This window comes from Vidua macroura, chromosome 6 (genome assembly GCF_024509145.1).
Source record: "Vidua macroura isolate BioBank_ID:100142 chromosome 6, ASM2450914v1, whole genome shotgun sequence".
NCBI classification, from domain to species: domain Eukaryota; kingdom Metazoa; phylum Chordata; class Aves; order Passeriformes; family Viduidae; genus Vidua; species Vidua macroura.
Window position 1 is genome coordinate 58,070,839 of NC_071576.1, and position 17,090 is coordinate 58,087,928.

The following is a 17,090-nucleotide window of genomic DNA, read 5'->3' on the forward strand; positions in this document are numbered from 1 at the left end:
CAGAAATACACGTTATTTCTGAAGTAAATTGGATTTCTCTAAAAGACAATGCACTGTTGAGTTTGCCCCTTCATTTCTATAACTGAGAGACATGCAGCAAAATCTTGTGAGGAAACAGCAGTTAGGTGTATTCATACTTTGGGTTTTATTCTTTTTGGTTTGAAAATCACTTTTCAACTTCACAATCAACAGCTGGATCCTCTGCTTTGCTATAACAAACTTCCTTCTTTAAACTTTTGTGGTGTAAAGGGTAGTAACTGCTGAGTGACCAGCACAACACATGCTTTTCTTTATCAGTAACAAGCAATCTAGATAATTCAATGTTACAGAGACATTCTTTGAGGACCTGGACCCCACAGCAAGTTTGGGAGTCTTGGAACTGGTGCATATTTCTTACTGAGCTGCAGATACAATTTTCACAATCAGGAGTATCCAGTGCAGGGAAACAGGGAAAAAAAAATCTAGGCAGGTGTTATTCAGTACCTCTCAGTAAAGTGGAAATAATGGCAAGATAATTCCTGAATTCAGGAAGTTGCCTGTATAGTCTTACATAGCAAGTCCCAAACCTACCTTGTGTTCTCACAAACTGTAGTATGTAATTAATTATTTTGATAGCAGTAAGGTCTGTTTCATAGGGAATTTGGGAAAGGAGTGTTCAGGGGTTCTTAAGTTTCATTAATCTGTTTAAAGGACTCGGTGTCCTTTGCAGAAGTTAACTGATTTTCTGTTGGTTGTTACAATTTGCACCTCAATGCTCTTTCTGTCATATTGACAGCTTTAGAATAAGGACTTCATCAGTTCAGAACTATTTTTATTATTTTCTTCTGGGCTCTCATTTAAGCTGTCAGTCCCTAAATCCTCCCTTGTAAGTAGGAAATTCTTCTGCTGCCTCCTGCATTCATTCTGTCTGGCAGGAGTGAGTTACTGGGACAGAGAGAAAGCACAAATATCAGTGTAGTTTAGCTGTCCTGTGGAGAGCTAGGTGAAGATACGTTTTATATATGTAGTATTTCTTGATGGAAAACACCAAACTGCTGTTCTACTTAAACTGGATAAATTCTGAGCAAATTCTTTCGAGTGCAGCAGTAAACATTGGGGCCCTTTTGATGTGTTAGGTGAGTTTCCATTCTAGGGAAATGGGCTGACTAAGCGCTCTCAGCATAGAGAATATAGACACTGCAAACTTCATGGAATGCTTATGTTTGTACCAAGAGCATTTTTAGTCCATGGGTTTAGGCTGCACAGGAACAACAGTGGTGCTTCTTGAGGTTGGTATTGTTACTGGTTTTTTTTTTTACAAACAAACTAACCCAAACAAGCAGAGAATCCAAAGTGATTTTGCCCAAAATAACTGGCAGAGCCAGGAACTGCAAGTCCTGATTTTGATTCTGTGCTCTGGCCACTGTCAGGTTTTGCCATTTGTTTCATCACATGCAGGTGATGAGAAGGATAATATTTATGATCACTGAGCTTTTTTTGATGTGTTTTCTTTCATGCTTTTGTAAACAAAGTTTTTCTATTTGGTCTAGGAGTTATTGTCAGTGTTGATTTACGTCGTTATATGTGAACATAAATCTCCATTGTTTAAAAATTATGTTTTGTACATGGCTGTTCATGGTTTTAAATTATGAGCACAGGAAGAGCATCTAAAAGTCCCTCAGCTTTCCTGTCATGTTTGTCCCCATGTGAAAATCATTTATCTCATTTTTATTTCTTTAGACCCACGGTTAGGAGCTTAAACTTTGTTTTGAGCTTGTGTCAAAGATCACCCCTTTTCTACCCAGTTTACCCAATTACCTGATGTGGGTTGAATTATCAAAGGCAACTGAAGAGGTTGATAGTCAATTCATTCCTTTGTGTGCATTTACTGCACAAATTGATGTGAATTAACCCTACCAACTAGCTAGGCTTGAGCAGACTTTTTATTTCTTTTCTCCTTTTGATTTTCCTTCCCCTTTTACTTTCCTTTCCCCTTTTACCTTCCCCCTCTTCTTGACATTCATACTCTCTTTTTGCAGCTATGTTGTGACTGGGAATTGAGTCCCAGTGAAAAAACAAATAATAAATCAAAGTAAAAGTCATGATATGGCTTTAGCACTAACCTTTGCTTTCAAGCTATGTTGTTCATATTTTTATTCCATGATTTACCCAGCATCCGTATTCCTCTGTAACACAGGTTTTGTGCATCTGGATTTTGAGGTAGGTCAAGGATTGGGCCAGATCAATTTGTGGGCCCTGTGGTGTGTCTTGTGTATGATTAGGTTTTTTCAAGGGAATATCCAGCAGTCCCTACAAAGATGAGTATGACACTGTTTGTGCTGACCTGTTCTGTGATTTAACAGCTGGATCAGGCGTGGGAGATCAGTTATCATTTCCTGTCATCTGCCATAAGCTGTGCCACAACTGAAACTTGGGCATCTGTTAAACCAGATATCTTCTCTCTGCCTGTACTGAATAAACAAAGTCACATTGAACATTATTTGAGTAGATGTAGATTTCTTTAGTAGGTTACCAAGAAATTCCGATGAAATTCCGATGAAATTCTGCATGATCAAATCAAAATTATACTGCTCACTTTTGGAAGGCTAAGCACAAGAAGGCACTTCAATTGGGTAAATTCTATTAGCATGTCACATAGAGTTTCCTCAGATACAGAATTTTCAAGAACCTTTGATAGTGAATAAGTACATGGCACATGATCAGGACTTTCAGTTCATGCTGTACTTGGAGGAACTTAGTGAGGAAAACACGGTTTGAAGAATTGCAAAACTGGAAATCTTTAAACCGGGCTGCAAAAGTTTTGGTTGTAATTTCTTACCCTTCCATTTGAATGCCCAGGTGCCAGCTAGGGAAATATTATAAGTACTGGCTGTTCTCTACAATTCTACAATTACAAATATTAAATGGAGCAATATTCATGCTCTCCAGGAAAGTGGTTCAGAACATAATCACTACAGTAAAATCTAAGTTCTGGACATTGTGTGTTTCAGGTATGGGTAGTATTGTGAGTGACAGACATTAGATGAGGCACCCAGTAATGTACTTTATTCTTCAGTTCTGCTGCAGAAATAATCATAAGCACAAATTTAGATGACCTGCTTCTTTGCTATATGCAGTATACAACACATTGTTTTGTGGCCTTATTTTTTCAAACAGTAAGAACAGATGATAAAAGATTTCATTATTTGTGCCATTGAAATAAATTTCATTTCTTTGTATGTGGTTATTAAGAATATTAAACAACTCCCTGGGAGATTAGTGCAATCTAAATAAATAGATGTACTTGAAAAAAATGGTTCATTCATAATGACTAATGCTGTAACAATTCTGGGTTTGTTTGAGACTTTACAGTGATCCAGACCCTTGTGACTTCAAAGAACATACTCAAATTAGCACTCTTTCAGGAACTGAATTTGGGTCATTCAGTTCAGTAAATAACACTGAAGATAACAATTTATCTAATCTTCTGCTGTTGCAACAAATGCAGATTATCCGAAGGACTCAGCTGATACTATTATTTAAATTTCATTACTACAGTTCTAAATAAAATGAGAAATAATTTTCATCTGTTTGAATACTGATTTCTATGTTGTACAACTAGGTTATTAGAAAAACTGTGGGTTTGTGGCAAGGAAGATGTTTTATATTACAAATGTGTTCTGTACTGTTATCACAAAATTCTTACCTCAGTCCTCATTTTCTACTCTGAATCAAGAAAACCATGCCTTGCACTGGCATTAGACTTGTAAACAGCCTCCCTGTGTGTTAATTTCTTGAATGGCACAAAACTGGAGATAATTTCTCTAGCCTATATTGCAGTAAAAAAAGTTGCTATATTTCATATTTCAGCCTGTACTCCTGATTATATATACACATATGTGTGTGTCAGTTCTGAAGTCATAGCCTTTAAAAAAATTGAATAATAGGACTGATTGGTCAACTTTGCACATTTTTTGCTTTCAGAAATTAGCACCTGGGGTTAGTCAGTTTGCTTACACCTGTGTACAAGATCATCCTATCTGGACTAACCAACAGTTTTGGGAAACAACCTTCTATAGCAACGTGCAAAATCAAGTTCGCTCCCTCTACCTTACAGCCAAAGATGACAACCATGCAGTGCAGTTGAAACAAAAGGTAGGAGACTCTATTAAAATATTAAAGCAACATTTTTTATTCACATATTAATTGTTTCCTAGGTTACAGAGAGTTAAGTTATGGTTTTTCCAATTTTATATGTTTTTCTTTTCATTTTCTCCTGTATTACACAGTATACAATAACATGAGAAATAATAGAAATTTACATTTATCTGCAAAGCATTATCATTTGATGTTAGCTCAATTTAGTGTGGAAAAAGCATTGGCAAGATACCTAGTCATTCATTAATTTAACATCAGGCTTTAGGTCACTAATATTAGCTCCCAGATTCCTTTATTCTACTTTGACTGTGTGCCATCTACCTAGTTTGACTAAGGTAATGCTAGAATTGGACTCCAGCATATAAAAACATGAATGTTTCAGCTGGTCTGGAAGCTATTTATACAAAAGCTTCCCTCACCTGAGCATCCTAGGAATTTGGAGAATACTGCCAGCATCAAGCCATGAGCTGCATGTTATTTCTCAATCTGATTTATGCTTGTTCTTCTTTGAGCTAAGTGGGTAAGCTAAGGAAAACAGCTGTGTTAAAATCAGATAAAATCAATAAACCACTGTGAAGAAACGTGGAAGATTGGATGGCATAAAAGAAGGCCTTAAAAGCAATGATGTTATATATGCCCACGTTGTGCTACTGATGCATTTCAGTAAACTGCTCTCAAACCTCAGTTCCCATAATCATAACTCTCCTTAAACCTTGTTGAGTGTAGTTATTTGCTCTTTCTTTTTAAATGAATATATAATTTAAATACCTGAAGAAGTTTAATTAGCAATTTAATAAATAAAGCTTTGGCTAAACATTGGGGTTTTTTTAATTGTAGCTTTATCTTTTCTTCTTTGTCTTTATATTTCTTTCTCTGTGTCTTCTAGGAGAAGACTCCTGCAGACCAGGAGAAGACAGCAATGGACCTGGCTGCTGAGCAGCTGAGGTTATGGCCAACCCTTAATAAACAGACACAGCAGGAGCTGGTCCAGAATGAGGAAAGCACAGTTTTCAGCCAGGCCATTCATTTTGCCAACCTCATGGTCTACCTGCTGGTACCACTGGATACAAGTAAGAACAAGCTGCTGAGAACATCAGCCACTGGGGACTGGGAGAGTGGAAGCAACAGCATTGTCACAAACAGGTGGGTACCCAAGGCCAGGGCTCACCCAGCAGGATGGGACACAGCTTGCACAATGGCTGTACTCTGAATACCAGGTTGTTTCAGCATCTTCACTTCCTTTCAAGTTCAGTAGTTGAGTAGAAGTCTAACATGATTCCTCTCAAATAACAGAATTTTGTCTGGAGTGCTTCCATTTAAAGGAACATTGTATTGTCCCAGTAAGAATTTTTAATCTGTTAATGCAGATGTTGGAGACAAACATGGGGTTTGGTGAGAAAGAAACAGCAGCCTCAAACCCACTCTGTTTTTAGATAACTTGAAAAAAACCACTGTATGAACCTAAAATCAAGAAAGCATTTGTATAGCATCTATAAAATCATCATTTCTGTGCAACAGCTGCAAAGGAGGAAAGGCACTGAGGTCACAAAAAGCAAGAGGGCTAAACCACAATGGCAAAGGTTAAATTACTAAGGAAGCAGTAGGAGTATAACACCAGTTCCATTCATTCCCTAGCATGCAAATCCAGGACATTTCATAACAAGCCTTCCTCCCTGTTTGTTTATTGTCTTCATTATCACCTCTCTGTACAAATTCTCACTTGATAAAATTATAGAACATTCTGTGAGTACATTGGCATCAAGTAAAAGACTTATCAGGATGAAACTCCCCATGGAGTTACTAATTTCTGCTGACTACACACCTCTAATCTCAGGCATTAGGATGTGCTCAGTAGACTGCTTGTGGTGTATGTTGCAATCTATGAATTTGGCCCCTAATCTTATTATGGGAGTCATTTTTAGACATTCAGAGTACATCTCCCACTGACTTGCTTGCTTACCTAATGCACAAAAAAATTTCCTTATGATCTTTTTAGCTTTTGATTGCTTTGCTCTGCAACCTAAATATACAATTAATGATTTTCTCTTTATAACTGGATATTTGCTTACCATGGATTGCAAATACTTTATGAAAAGAAGAGAGAGCTCACTTCCAAAAAGCTGTTTTTTTTTCTCTTCTGGGCCTATCTATGCTGGACTCATGGAGAGAAAATTGTCCTATGTCATCATTCATGAAGTTTTGGCAATGAAAGTACAATGTAATTGTGGTACCACCATATGCTTTTAGCAAGGTTTGCAAATTGTAACTAGAAAAAAAAAAACACTACAGCTTGTCAGTGTCTGTTCAAGTGTCACATGTGCATCACCAGCTGAATTGTTCACACTTGTTACTGCTTTTATTTCTGCCTTTAGCATTGCAGGCAGTGTTGCAGAGAGTTATGACACTGAGAGTGGGTTTGAGGACTCAGAGAACAATGATGTTGCAAATGCAGTCGTGCGCTTCATCACCAGATTTATTGACAAGGTTTGCACAGAAAGTGGGGTCACACAGGATCACATCAAGGGTCTGCACTGCATGATACCAGGTAGGAATTGTCACCAAGAGGTGCTTTATAGTCTTTCTTTTTGCTTTTCCTAATTAAAACAAATGCACTTTCTAATTTGAGTTACCTTTAGGTAAGTTAGAGTGTTAGATTTCCTTTCCAGACTGTAATTGAATGTCAGATAATGTGTCAAAATTTGAGAATTTCAGAATTATCAGAGTTTTAATTACAGGGCAGCTTTCTCTTTTCCTATTGTGTGAGACTTCATTTTTGGTGTTCCTGCTTTCCAGGCATTGTAGCAATGCACATAGAGACTCTGGAGGCTGTCCATCGTGAGAGTAGGAGGCTTCCACCGATACAGAAGGCAAGTGTTATGAAACATATTTGTATTCTTTACAAGTATTAGAATCATTAAATCTAGTCATCTTTCTTTTTCCTCTCATAATGTTATGAGGAAATATCAAAATGTTAAAAGAAAATTTCCATTAGTAATAAATAAAGTGCTTGGCTTTGGTCTCACGAAATATGAAACTAGTAGAGCCAGACTTCTGATCATAAACAAGCTGTTGCATGCCCACTGCTTTTTGTGACCCATTTCTCTTCCTTGAGTCCAAACTCCATCTCCCTTATTTGGACTAAGTGTCATAGCAGTTTTGTTTTTAAGCTTTTAAAACCAAATATTATTCGTAGCCTGAGGTATAACACTGATTTACACTTTCTTTTCCATTTATTTGCATCAGCCCAAAATTCTACGGCCAACTTTACTGCCAGGAGAAGAATTTGTTTGTGAAGGTCTCCGTGTGCTGCTGGATCCTGATGGCAGAGAGGAAGCCACAGGAGGACTGCTTGGAGGTCCTCATATCCTCCCTGCTGAAGGAGCTTTGTTCCTTACTACTTACAGGATTATATTTAAAGGCACTCCTCATGATCAGCTGGGTAAGAAAATCCAGTGGTAATTATGGTCCTTCAGATAGGCAGGATTTTGAGCTGACCTGTCCACCTATTTAAGCATCAACATCATCAAACAGGTTTTTTTCAGACACTGGAAGCAAGTGAAAGGAAAAATATTAATGACTTGGTATTCTACCTAAAATCATTGCTTGGAAATATTTTCTTAATATGTCAGTTCTTCTGAATGATATTTTTTCGTGATTTAACACGTACTATTTCTAAGCAGATTGTCATTCAGAAGTATAAAGTTATTGTTGAAAGTTCATGGTCATATGTAAAGATATCAAAGTGTATGATTTCTGTTTACATGTTGCATTATGAAATCTGAATAAACTTGAAATTGTTTCTTTACCCCCTACCAACCTAGGTTTTGGAGGTGCATTTCCATTATGTAGAAAGACTCAGAAGGAAGGACAATGTTTTTCTAATCATCACAGCTGAAATAGAGTAGAAATTCACATTACAAATTACGCTTTAATAATTTGCCAACTTTTCAGGTATTTTGCCTGAAATTAACCCTGTGCCATCATGTTCATGTTGCTTTGTACTTATCCACTCTTGTTTATTCCAATGACAGTGTGAGCAGAGGCCTGGATGTGTGATCTAACAAGTGTCTGTGTGTTGTATCCTCAGTCGGGGAGCAGACCGTGATCCGGAGCTTTCCTATCGCCTCCATGACCAAGGAAAAGAAGATCAGTATCCAGAACCAGCTGCAGCAGAGCATGCAGGAAGGGCTGCAGATCAGTTCAGCCACTTTTCAGGTAAAAGGAAGGCTTGTGAAAATTTATGTGGCTACAGGCAGCTCAAAATATTTACGAGCAGCACTTTGCCCTGGTATTTGTGAGGAGTCCGGTTCTCTGCCCTGTAAGGTCAACAGAGAAGGCAGAACTCCTAGAAACCCTGGCATTTCTTGGCCCTCTTGATATTTACAGAGGGTTGCTATTTTCACATTGGATTTCTTTCACTGCTTTCCTCACCTGTTTTGGAACCAGAAAAGGGCTGGTTTTGGTCCAGAATCCCTGCATGTAAGTAGAGGCTAGTGAGAACCTGGTTCCTCACTCCTCCAGCTACATGGAATCAATATGGAAAAGCTCTGAGTGTTGCTTTCTTCTCAAGGTTTGTCACTTCACCAGCTTTCTGTTAAAATCCATGGCAGAAAGTCATGGCATGTTGCACATGGAAGCTGCACTTCCAGGAATCTTTAGGGTAGAATCAATGAGCCTCTATCTGACAGGCACAGATCCTAGAATTTTCTGTAGGATCCCCATCAGTGTGTTCAACAGAAGTGTGTATTGCAGGGCAATTGATAAGGATGGACTTGTAGAAATTAGGAATCCTTAAGTCTTTCCTGAGTTTTTCTTCTTGGTTTTGATCTTAACTGTGGTCAAACTCTGAGAGATAAAAAGCTGCAAGCAAAGAATTCTGTATCATGGACTGAAAGTAGACTGCAGTGCTTAAGATACGAAATACTTTGCTGGGTTGACTGACTGCAGAAGGGTATTTTCACTGAGAACAGTAACTCCAACATTTGAAATCATAACAAAACAGCATTTTACTAATTCCTTACAATAATGAACATCATTTAGCTAATCATCCTTCAGTATCCTCTTCAAAAGCACAAAATTAGGAATGCAAATGAGTAAAATAAGCAAAAAAAAAGTTGTCCTTGTGGACTTTTGAGTGGACTTTTATTTTCCAGAAATCTTTTTACCAGAATACTTAGCATGCTTCAATGATGTGATAAATACAGACACAGCTCAGTGTTTTCAGAGCTGGATTCGGGTCAAACATCATCTTTGCTTTTGTTTAGCATAGTTTTGTATTAGATTATGAGAACAAAAACAATCCACAAACAGTTTATTCCCTGACCCCTATGTAACAGCCAGGGTTCAACACAGGATGCAATAGCCCCTCCCCTTTGTTTATTAATTATGGTTTTCAGATGGGTTTGTGTGCAGCTCTGCTGTTTGGTATCTTTAAAACTTCAGATCTGTGTAACCCCAAAAGACTGAAGAGCTCCTTTCAAGGAGATCCTAGAACAACAGAGCCATTAGTCATTTGGAAAGTATTTACAAAACAAGTGAAATTGGAAAAGCAAGGATGAAATCCACCTCCTAGATGGCAAGCAAAGGAATTTAAAAGGTGTCCAGGTATGCGCTCAGAAATAGAGCTCTAGGATATTTCTTTGTTTGCTTTCTCCACATTCTTAGAGTTCTTTGGGGCCTTTTTATGGATTCCGTATTTTCTGTCTCTTATTTGTTTTCCCCAAATTGTTGACTTGCTTTCAGCAGAGGATGATTGGATGGGAGGATGTTTTCCCCCAGAACCTTTCAAAAAGCATTTTTAGTCAAGTGGATGGATCAGTGTTGAATAGCACAAGGTTATTTCCTTTTTAAGGAGCAGATTTCACTATCACATTTTTGTTACTAGCTGTTTTCTACACTTTGCAAGGTGAGGCCAAAATTGGAACATCTAAGTCATAGAAATATAATGGTGTTGTGACATATGAATGCTGAAATTGCTGACTTGCTGAGTCTTTGAAGTGCATTACCAACCTCAGTTCCCAGTGTAGGGGCAGAGCTGGCAGACTATTTCCCAGCTAAGCTGTCCCATGTGACCAGAATTTGAACTGTTGTAGATGTCTTAGTGCCAGCACTACGACTTGGATTTACCAAAATATTTTGTATTTGATCTTATGAGAATTCCAGATGCTGCCTAGTGAAGATACCTTAGTATTAGCACATAAATTTAAAATAGGAAATAAAAAAATTCTTAAAATGTGTAACAGCCATCAAAAGAAATGAGACATATGTACGTGTATTTGTATTTTCTGAAGGGCATAATACTGTGAAAGTATGGGAATTCTGCTATAATACTTTAGAATCTTTCAATTTCTGAAATTCTCAGATTGTTTTCCAGTTTCTAACATGTCATGTCTTTAATACACAGTTAATTAAAGTAGCATTTGATGAAGAAGTCAGTCCCGCAAGTGGTGGAGATATTTAAGAAACAATTGATGAAGTTCCGTTACCCTCAGTCCATCTTCAGCACTTTTGCCTTTGCAGCTGGGCAAACAGCACCACAGATAATTCTCCCAAAACAGAAAGAGAAGAACACTTCATTCCGGTACAGCTCTTCTCTTCTCTTCTCTTCTCTTCTCTTCTCTTCTCTTCTCTTCTCTTCTCTTCTCTTCTTCTTCTCTTCTCTTCTCTTCTCTTCTCTTCTCTTCTCTTCTCTTCTCTTCTCTTCTCTTCTCTTCTCTTCTCTTCTCTTCTCTTCTCTTCTCTTCTCTTCTCTTCTCTTCTCTTCTCTTCTCCTTCTCATTCTCTTCTCTTCTCTCTTCTCTTCTCTTCTCTTCTCTTCTCTTCTCTTCTCTTCTCTTCTCTTCTCTTCTCTTCTCTTCTCTTCTCTTCTCTTCTCTTCTCTTCTCTTCTCTTCTCTTCTCTTCTCTTCTCTTCTCTTCTCTTCTCTTTTCCCTTCCCTTCCCTTCCCTTCCCTTCCCTTCCCTTCCCTTCCCTTCCCTTCCCTTCCCTTCCCTTCCCTTCCCTTCCCTTCCCTTCCCTTCCCTTCCCTTCCCCTTCCCTTCCCTTCCCTTCCCTTCCAATCTTCTTGTCTTGTATTATCCAAACGCACTGGACAACCTGAAAGCTCTGCACAAGTGGAGGTCATGTCAAAATAAGTGATTGCTCTTTTGCATCTCCTTGTATTTCCTGAGTAAGAGATAGATTAGTAGGATACAGATGTTTCTTTGGGATAGGAATTACATTATTTATCTAAACTTCTGGCTGCAGAGGATTTGTATGAGAACCTTATTGCATTTTGAAACACACTAAATAGAAGTAGTGTCTTGAGCTATTCAACCTGAACATGGAAAAAAAGATTAATTGTGTGTTACTTTTTAATTAGTAGCCTAGCCATTTATAGTCTAGTGTGGATTAGGATTAATTTTACCCTGTGTATTTGCACTACTGGTTTTTAGTTTAGAGTTTGAGTTTTGGGTCCTCTTTCAAATTTTGTTACACGTTGATTTTTACTGGACCAGCTGCATTATTAGTCTATTCCAGAGTGGTAGCTCCTGTGATTCTCTGTTGACACAGGAAATAGAATCCCAAGCTAGACATGAAATCCTAAAATTTAAAGGTAATTTCTATCTTTTCTGATTTTACTTTGGTAACTTTCTAGATTTATCACATTACTAGCAAAATTAAAAAAAACCTAAAGAAAGATGATATCTGCTTATTCATTACCAATAGAAAAAAAAAAAGACACAAATTTATCTCAAAGTAATACAATTTTTGTTTAAAAATTAATACAGGAAGCATTTTTTTAAGTTTATAGTCATTGTATTGAGTGAAAAATTATTAAATCCATTTTATTTCGTGTTCATCATAGAACTCTGTAAATGCTATCAGGCAGAATCAGATGAATCTTTCCAAATGCTTTTGTTGCTTTGGATTTACAGTACCTTCTCCAAAAGCATTGTGAAGGGAGCAAAACGTGCTGGGAAGATGACAATTGGGCGCCAGTACTTACTGAAGAAGAAAACAGGCACCATAGTGGAGGAAAGGGGGAATCGGCCTGGCTGGAACGAAGAGGATGATATCTCTGGTAAGAGTGTGACTTCTTTATCCAGGCTGGTTAATGAATGTGTCCTGTTGTGCTTCCATTCTGGTATATTGAATGAGAAATGCCTTCAAAAAGAAGTTGGAGGGTTTTCCTGGACAGGAAAGAGAAGGGTTTCAAATCCGTGAGTTTATTCAGTGTTTTCTTTTGCAATGAGAAGAGGAAGTTGACTTAATTCAATGGTACAAGAAAGTACTAGATTGTTTTTTAATGTTCAAACTATTTAGATATATCTCTTAGATCATTTTTACATCATGCTAGTGGAGATGAAACAGCACAGAAGCATGCTGCAGCTTCCATTTATCTCTAGACATCTGACATCTGCAGGTAGCATCTGATGAGGAAGCAGTAACTGGTGAGGTGCAAGAATGAGCAAACTGGAGACTTTTGTGGATGTGGAACTGACAAATGATTTCTGAAATCAGCAGAGCTCGTTACTACTGAAAATACCACTTCCCATATTTTTGGTTGAAATTATTTTGGGGGTAGAAGGTAGAAAGAGGTTTGGGCAGTTTGTGTGATGGTGTGGAGTTTGGCTTTCCCCAGAAAGCCTCTTTTCCTCCTATATGCTGCTGTCTGTATATCCTTATCTGGACCACTGCTAATTTATAATAAACCACTAGAGGGAACCAGATTCTCCTGTACATAAACAGGTGTTGTTTTGTCAAAGCATTCTTTCTTTCAAAAAAACCATAGGCATCTCAGATAATGAAGTGTTCTTCAAACACTGATAATTTCTTCCAAACATCAAAGAGGCCGAATTTTGCTGTTGAATATTTGGTCACTGAGCAAGGCAACTCATGTGACTTAGGAACAGATGTATGAAAGTTGTCTAAAGCAGGACTGAAGCCTCTGCTGTCTCTGAAATGGAAGAAAGCCATTCCAGGCAAGCTTCAAAATACTGTTTCTCTTCTTTCATTCCAGATAAAGTGATGAGAAATAGGCAAAAAGAAAGCTTTGGAAATCACAGAGTGTCTTTAGAGTGCTGAAAAATTACATTCTTAATTGAATTTCAAGCGTCTTCCTGTAGTGCTGGGTTAGCATGTGCTCTGATGTTAGTTGTTCTTTGGGTCAGAAACAATTCTGCAGGCTGTACCTGGGTGATTTTGGGGTGGTTTTGTGTCCTTCACCCAGAGACACCAAGCACAGGCATACCTGTGTATTCATAGTCTCTTGATGATGAAGAAGTTTGCAGAGTTTTTGCGTTGCTGATACACAAAACAACAGTATTCTTCCATGAACACAGGTGCTGTAAAAGATTTGTGAGAGTCACTTTTTTCCTTCCCTAAAAAAAAATCTAAAATTATAACTTGTGAGTCTCTAGGCCTGCTGCTTTCCAGGTCTCTTGGCTGGGAACATGTTAAGGTGACCAAAGGCTGGGTTTGCTTTTCTCTCCATGCAGCACTGGCACATCAGGGGCAGGGAGCTGTCAGCAGCAATGACTCTGCTCCAGACAGAGTGCAGAGAGCCACAGGCAGTAATCACTGCAGTTCCTTTTATATTGACTGCTGTGGCTTTGACTTTGTTTTTCACTTGTTTGCAAGTCTCAAAAACTGAAGTATAAGAAACTATGCAGCTCTGCCAACAATGAGCTATCTACAGCAAGTGATGCACTTAAAAAAGAAATGTTAAAGATAGGGCTGGAAGGAACTTCAGGAGATCAAGTAGTCCAACTCTCTGCCCCAAGGCAAGATCAACATACTTCAATCTGTTCCTCATAGGTGTTTGCCTGACTACTTAAAAGCTTTCACAGGTGAAGGTTCCACAACTCTAGGCAGCTCATACTAATACTGAAACCATCCTTAATGCTGGAGAAAACAATTTTCTGAGATTCAGGACTAAACATCATCTTGCTGCAATTTAAACCCTTCATTTCTCACTCTGCCACTATATACAGATAGAAGACATGGTTGCCCTCATTCTGATTGCAGTGCATAATGTATTTATGATCTATTGTAATATTTTTCTATTGTCTTTTCAGTGTTAAATCTATGCAGTTCTTTCAGTTCTTTGTTTATTAGTCTTGATGGACTTCTGATCCTCTTCATTGCTCTTTTCTCAGCCTTCTTTAGATAGCCCACATATAACTTGCAGTGTAATTTTGAAAACTGGGCACAGTACTGTAGTTATTAGTTGTTGCCAATGAACATCTGATTTCCCTCAAATTCCTCCTCATCTCTTTGTTTTCAGAGTTTAGAATATCTCAATCATTAGTAAAGGCATTTTCTTACAGTGGTCATATGGGTGTGTTCAATAAAACAAGAGACCGTGAAACCTTCTTTTGAAAACAGTTATATCTCAAGAACAGTTAAACAGAGAGATTAGTTCTTAGTTTTTCAAAATCAAATAAATAATGTTGGACTTGAGACAGCAAAATGTCTTCAGCTCAAGGACATGGATAGAAGCTCTTATGTTTAGCTTTTTATGCACAGGAGACTGTTTTGCAAAGTCTGATCACCAATGTACCTGGTTTCATGGGAGAAAAATCCATTTAGGAAAAAATATTTCACAAAATGCACCCTCATCTAGAGTCAGTTACAGCTTTTCATTCAAAACTGTTAAATACCAAGATTTTGTATGACCCAAAAGAATTATTTCTAAAGCTCATTTGAATTCATTTCTCATTAGTGCACTTCATACTTCAGATGTTGACTTCTTTTTACCATGACAAATATGAAAAAAGAGGGAAAAGAGGAGAGATCCAGAGTGTTCAACTTTATTATTTAGATCAAATAGATATTTTTTTTCCTTTAGCTGAAAGGGCAAAGAAAATTTTTCATTTAGCTTTTATGCTAAAGATGCACAGGAAAAAAAAAATTATAGAGGTACTACTCCTGTAAATTCTGAATGTTGTCTACTGTCAGTAAAATGTTAATTATAGCATAATTTTTATTTTCTAAATAAGTTTAAATTCCAGTTTTATGAAGTCCTGTTTTAAGTTTAAATCCTCATATACTTTTCAGTGCCTCATCCATGAAGAAATACATCTCACAGGCACATATTTCAATGCTTGAGGTGGTAGCAAGTAACTGATACATGCTGTGAGCAGTAAATCTGCTCTCAGAAGTATTTGGAAATGGTTGAAAGTGTCACTAATAGGCAGGTGGCAGGTTTTGTACAAAGACCTTGCTTGACTTGAATTTCAGAGTAGTTTGAACTTGTGACATAGTTTTTATCTCTCGTGGTTGAAGTTTTTTCTGCTTTGGAGAGGGCAGCTGATATGCACGGCTGAAGAAAGCTGCTTGCCTGACACTGAAACTGAGACATTCAGAACCCAACAGCCATCTCTTGTGAAATTACAACACTAAAACATTTAAAGCCTTCTGGAGATAGTTTTAGAAGAAAATTGTGTACTTCATTTTTGTCTTGAACGTGTAATGAATCTATTAAGAATTTGTAAATTGGTAAAGAAAGGTTATCTGTCTTCAAATGAATATGTGAGATAACTTTCTCCAGGATTTTAGCTAGGGAGATGTCAGCCATGCCAGTCACAAGCACAGGAGGTAACTTGGTGCTATAGTCAGGTTTGCTGACTAAAATACTATTTTAGTGTTTATCAATTCAGCAAGCTGTGGTGTGCATGTCCTGGACCTTGCCATTCATCACTGAGAGCAGCACAAACTCGTTTGGAGGAACGTAGCATTGCTTGCTGTGTACCTTCTGGCCTCCCCAGTAAGATGATTCCCTTTAGTTTCAGATGACAGTGAGCTGCACACCAGTGGTACCCTGAAAGCCTCAGAAAAATCAACCATGGAGCAGTTAGTGGAAAGAGCCTGCTTCAGGGACTATCAGCGTTTGGGGCTGGGGACCATCAACACGAATTCTTCTCGCTCCAAAACAGAATACTTGAGAATAACTGCACTGAACAGGATGTATTCCCTTTGCAGGAGGTGAGTTTGTCAATCCACTGAAGTAGCTGAAACTAGAGACACATGTATGTGTATCTGCATTACTGGATTTGCATTTAGAATCTCTTCTGTTCCTAAATAAAAAAGCAAGCTTCAGAAGCAATTATAAATAACTATTTTCTTCAAATTAAAAAGTGTGTGTTACAGTTGACTTCATGAAAGTATTTACTGTAAAAGTTTCTCATGTGCTGAAAGTCACATGCTGTGTTTTAGCACATCAGTGTTACTAAGTCCTTTTTTTTTTGTTGTGAAAGCTGATGTAGTTTGCTGACACTGCCCACAAAAATGCCTTTTAATACAAAAGCCTATCTGCATGAGTCATATCAGAAGACATTTGCATTCTCTAGAGCCAGTTTAGGCTGGTCATTGCTTTCATTATGGACAATGGAATTGCCAGGAAGAAGGGCACAGAAGGAAAATAATAGATCTTTTCTTGTTTTCTGACTTGTCTAGAGTACTGGTTTTGTTTAGTGACCATGGAGTGCAAATGCAGATGAAGGCATGAAATCTGTCCATTTTCATTATGCTTTGAACATTATGCAGACAACCCTTTCCTCCCCTAAAACCATGAGTTTTTAATATTCTCTAGGCTTTTTTTTTTCCAAAATATATTTACTATCTGAAATAATTACAAATCTTAGGATATAAATATTTACCTACTGCTGTATTACTGTGGTTGCTGTGTAGACCGTAAATACCATGTACATTGATTTTGTCTGAGGGCAGTTGAATAAATGTCCAAGAATTGAATTTGCAGAAATAGTGTATATTGTAGAGGGAATAAAAGTTATTTAGTAAGCAGCAGCTGTTCCTTGTTCCTCATCTTAGTTTCTTCTTAACATATGAAATTGGCACGTCAGTTGATTTTTGGTTTTTTTAGAGGCGATAGAAAATCATATTTCATATTGCTTGAATCCTTCGTTTGCTAACATGAATAAAACTACCATCTTGCTGTGTTTTCTATCTTT

At 37.7% G+C, this 17,090-nt stretch overlaps 1 protein-coding gene across 1 annotated transcript in view; it reads left to right on the forward strand.

The window, feature by feature from the left end:
- SBF2 (SET binding factor 2) overlaps positions 1–17,090 on the forward strand; it is a 232,692-nt gene that overhangs the window by 178,922 nt on the left and 36,680 nt on the right. The window contains 10 exon segments of the mRNA XM_053980067.1: positions 3,964–4,134; positions 5,024–5,280; positions 6,510–6,682; positions 6,931–7,004; positions 7,381–7,576; positions 8,225–8,352; positions 10,541–10,573; positions 10,575–10,717; positions 12,054–12,199; positions 15,906–16,104. Of these exon segments, the coding sequence (XP_053836042.1) occupies positions 3,964–4,134; positions 5,024–5,280; positions 6,510–6,682; positions 6,931–7,004; positions 7,381–7,576; positions 8,225–8,352; positions 10,541–10,573; positions 10,575–10,717; positions 12,054–12,199; positions 15,906–16,104 (1,520 nt within the window).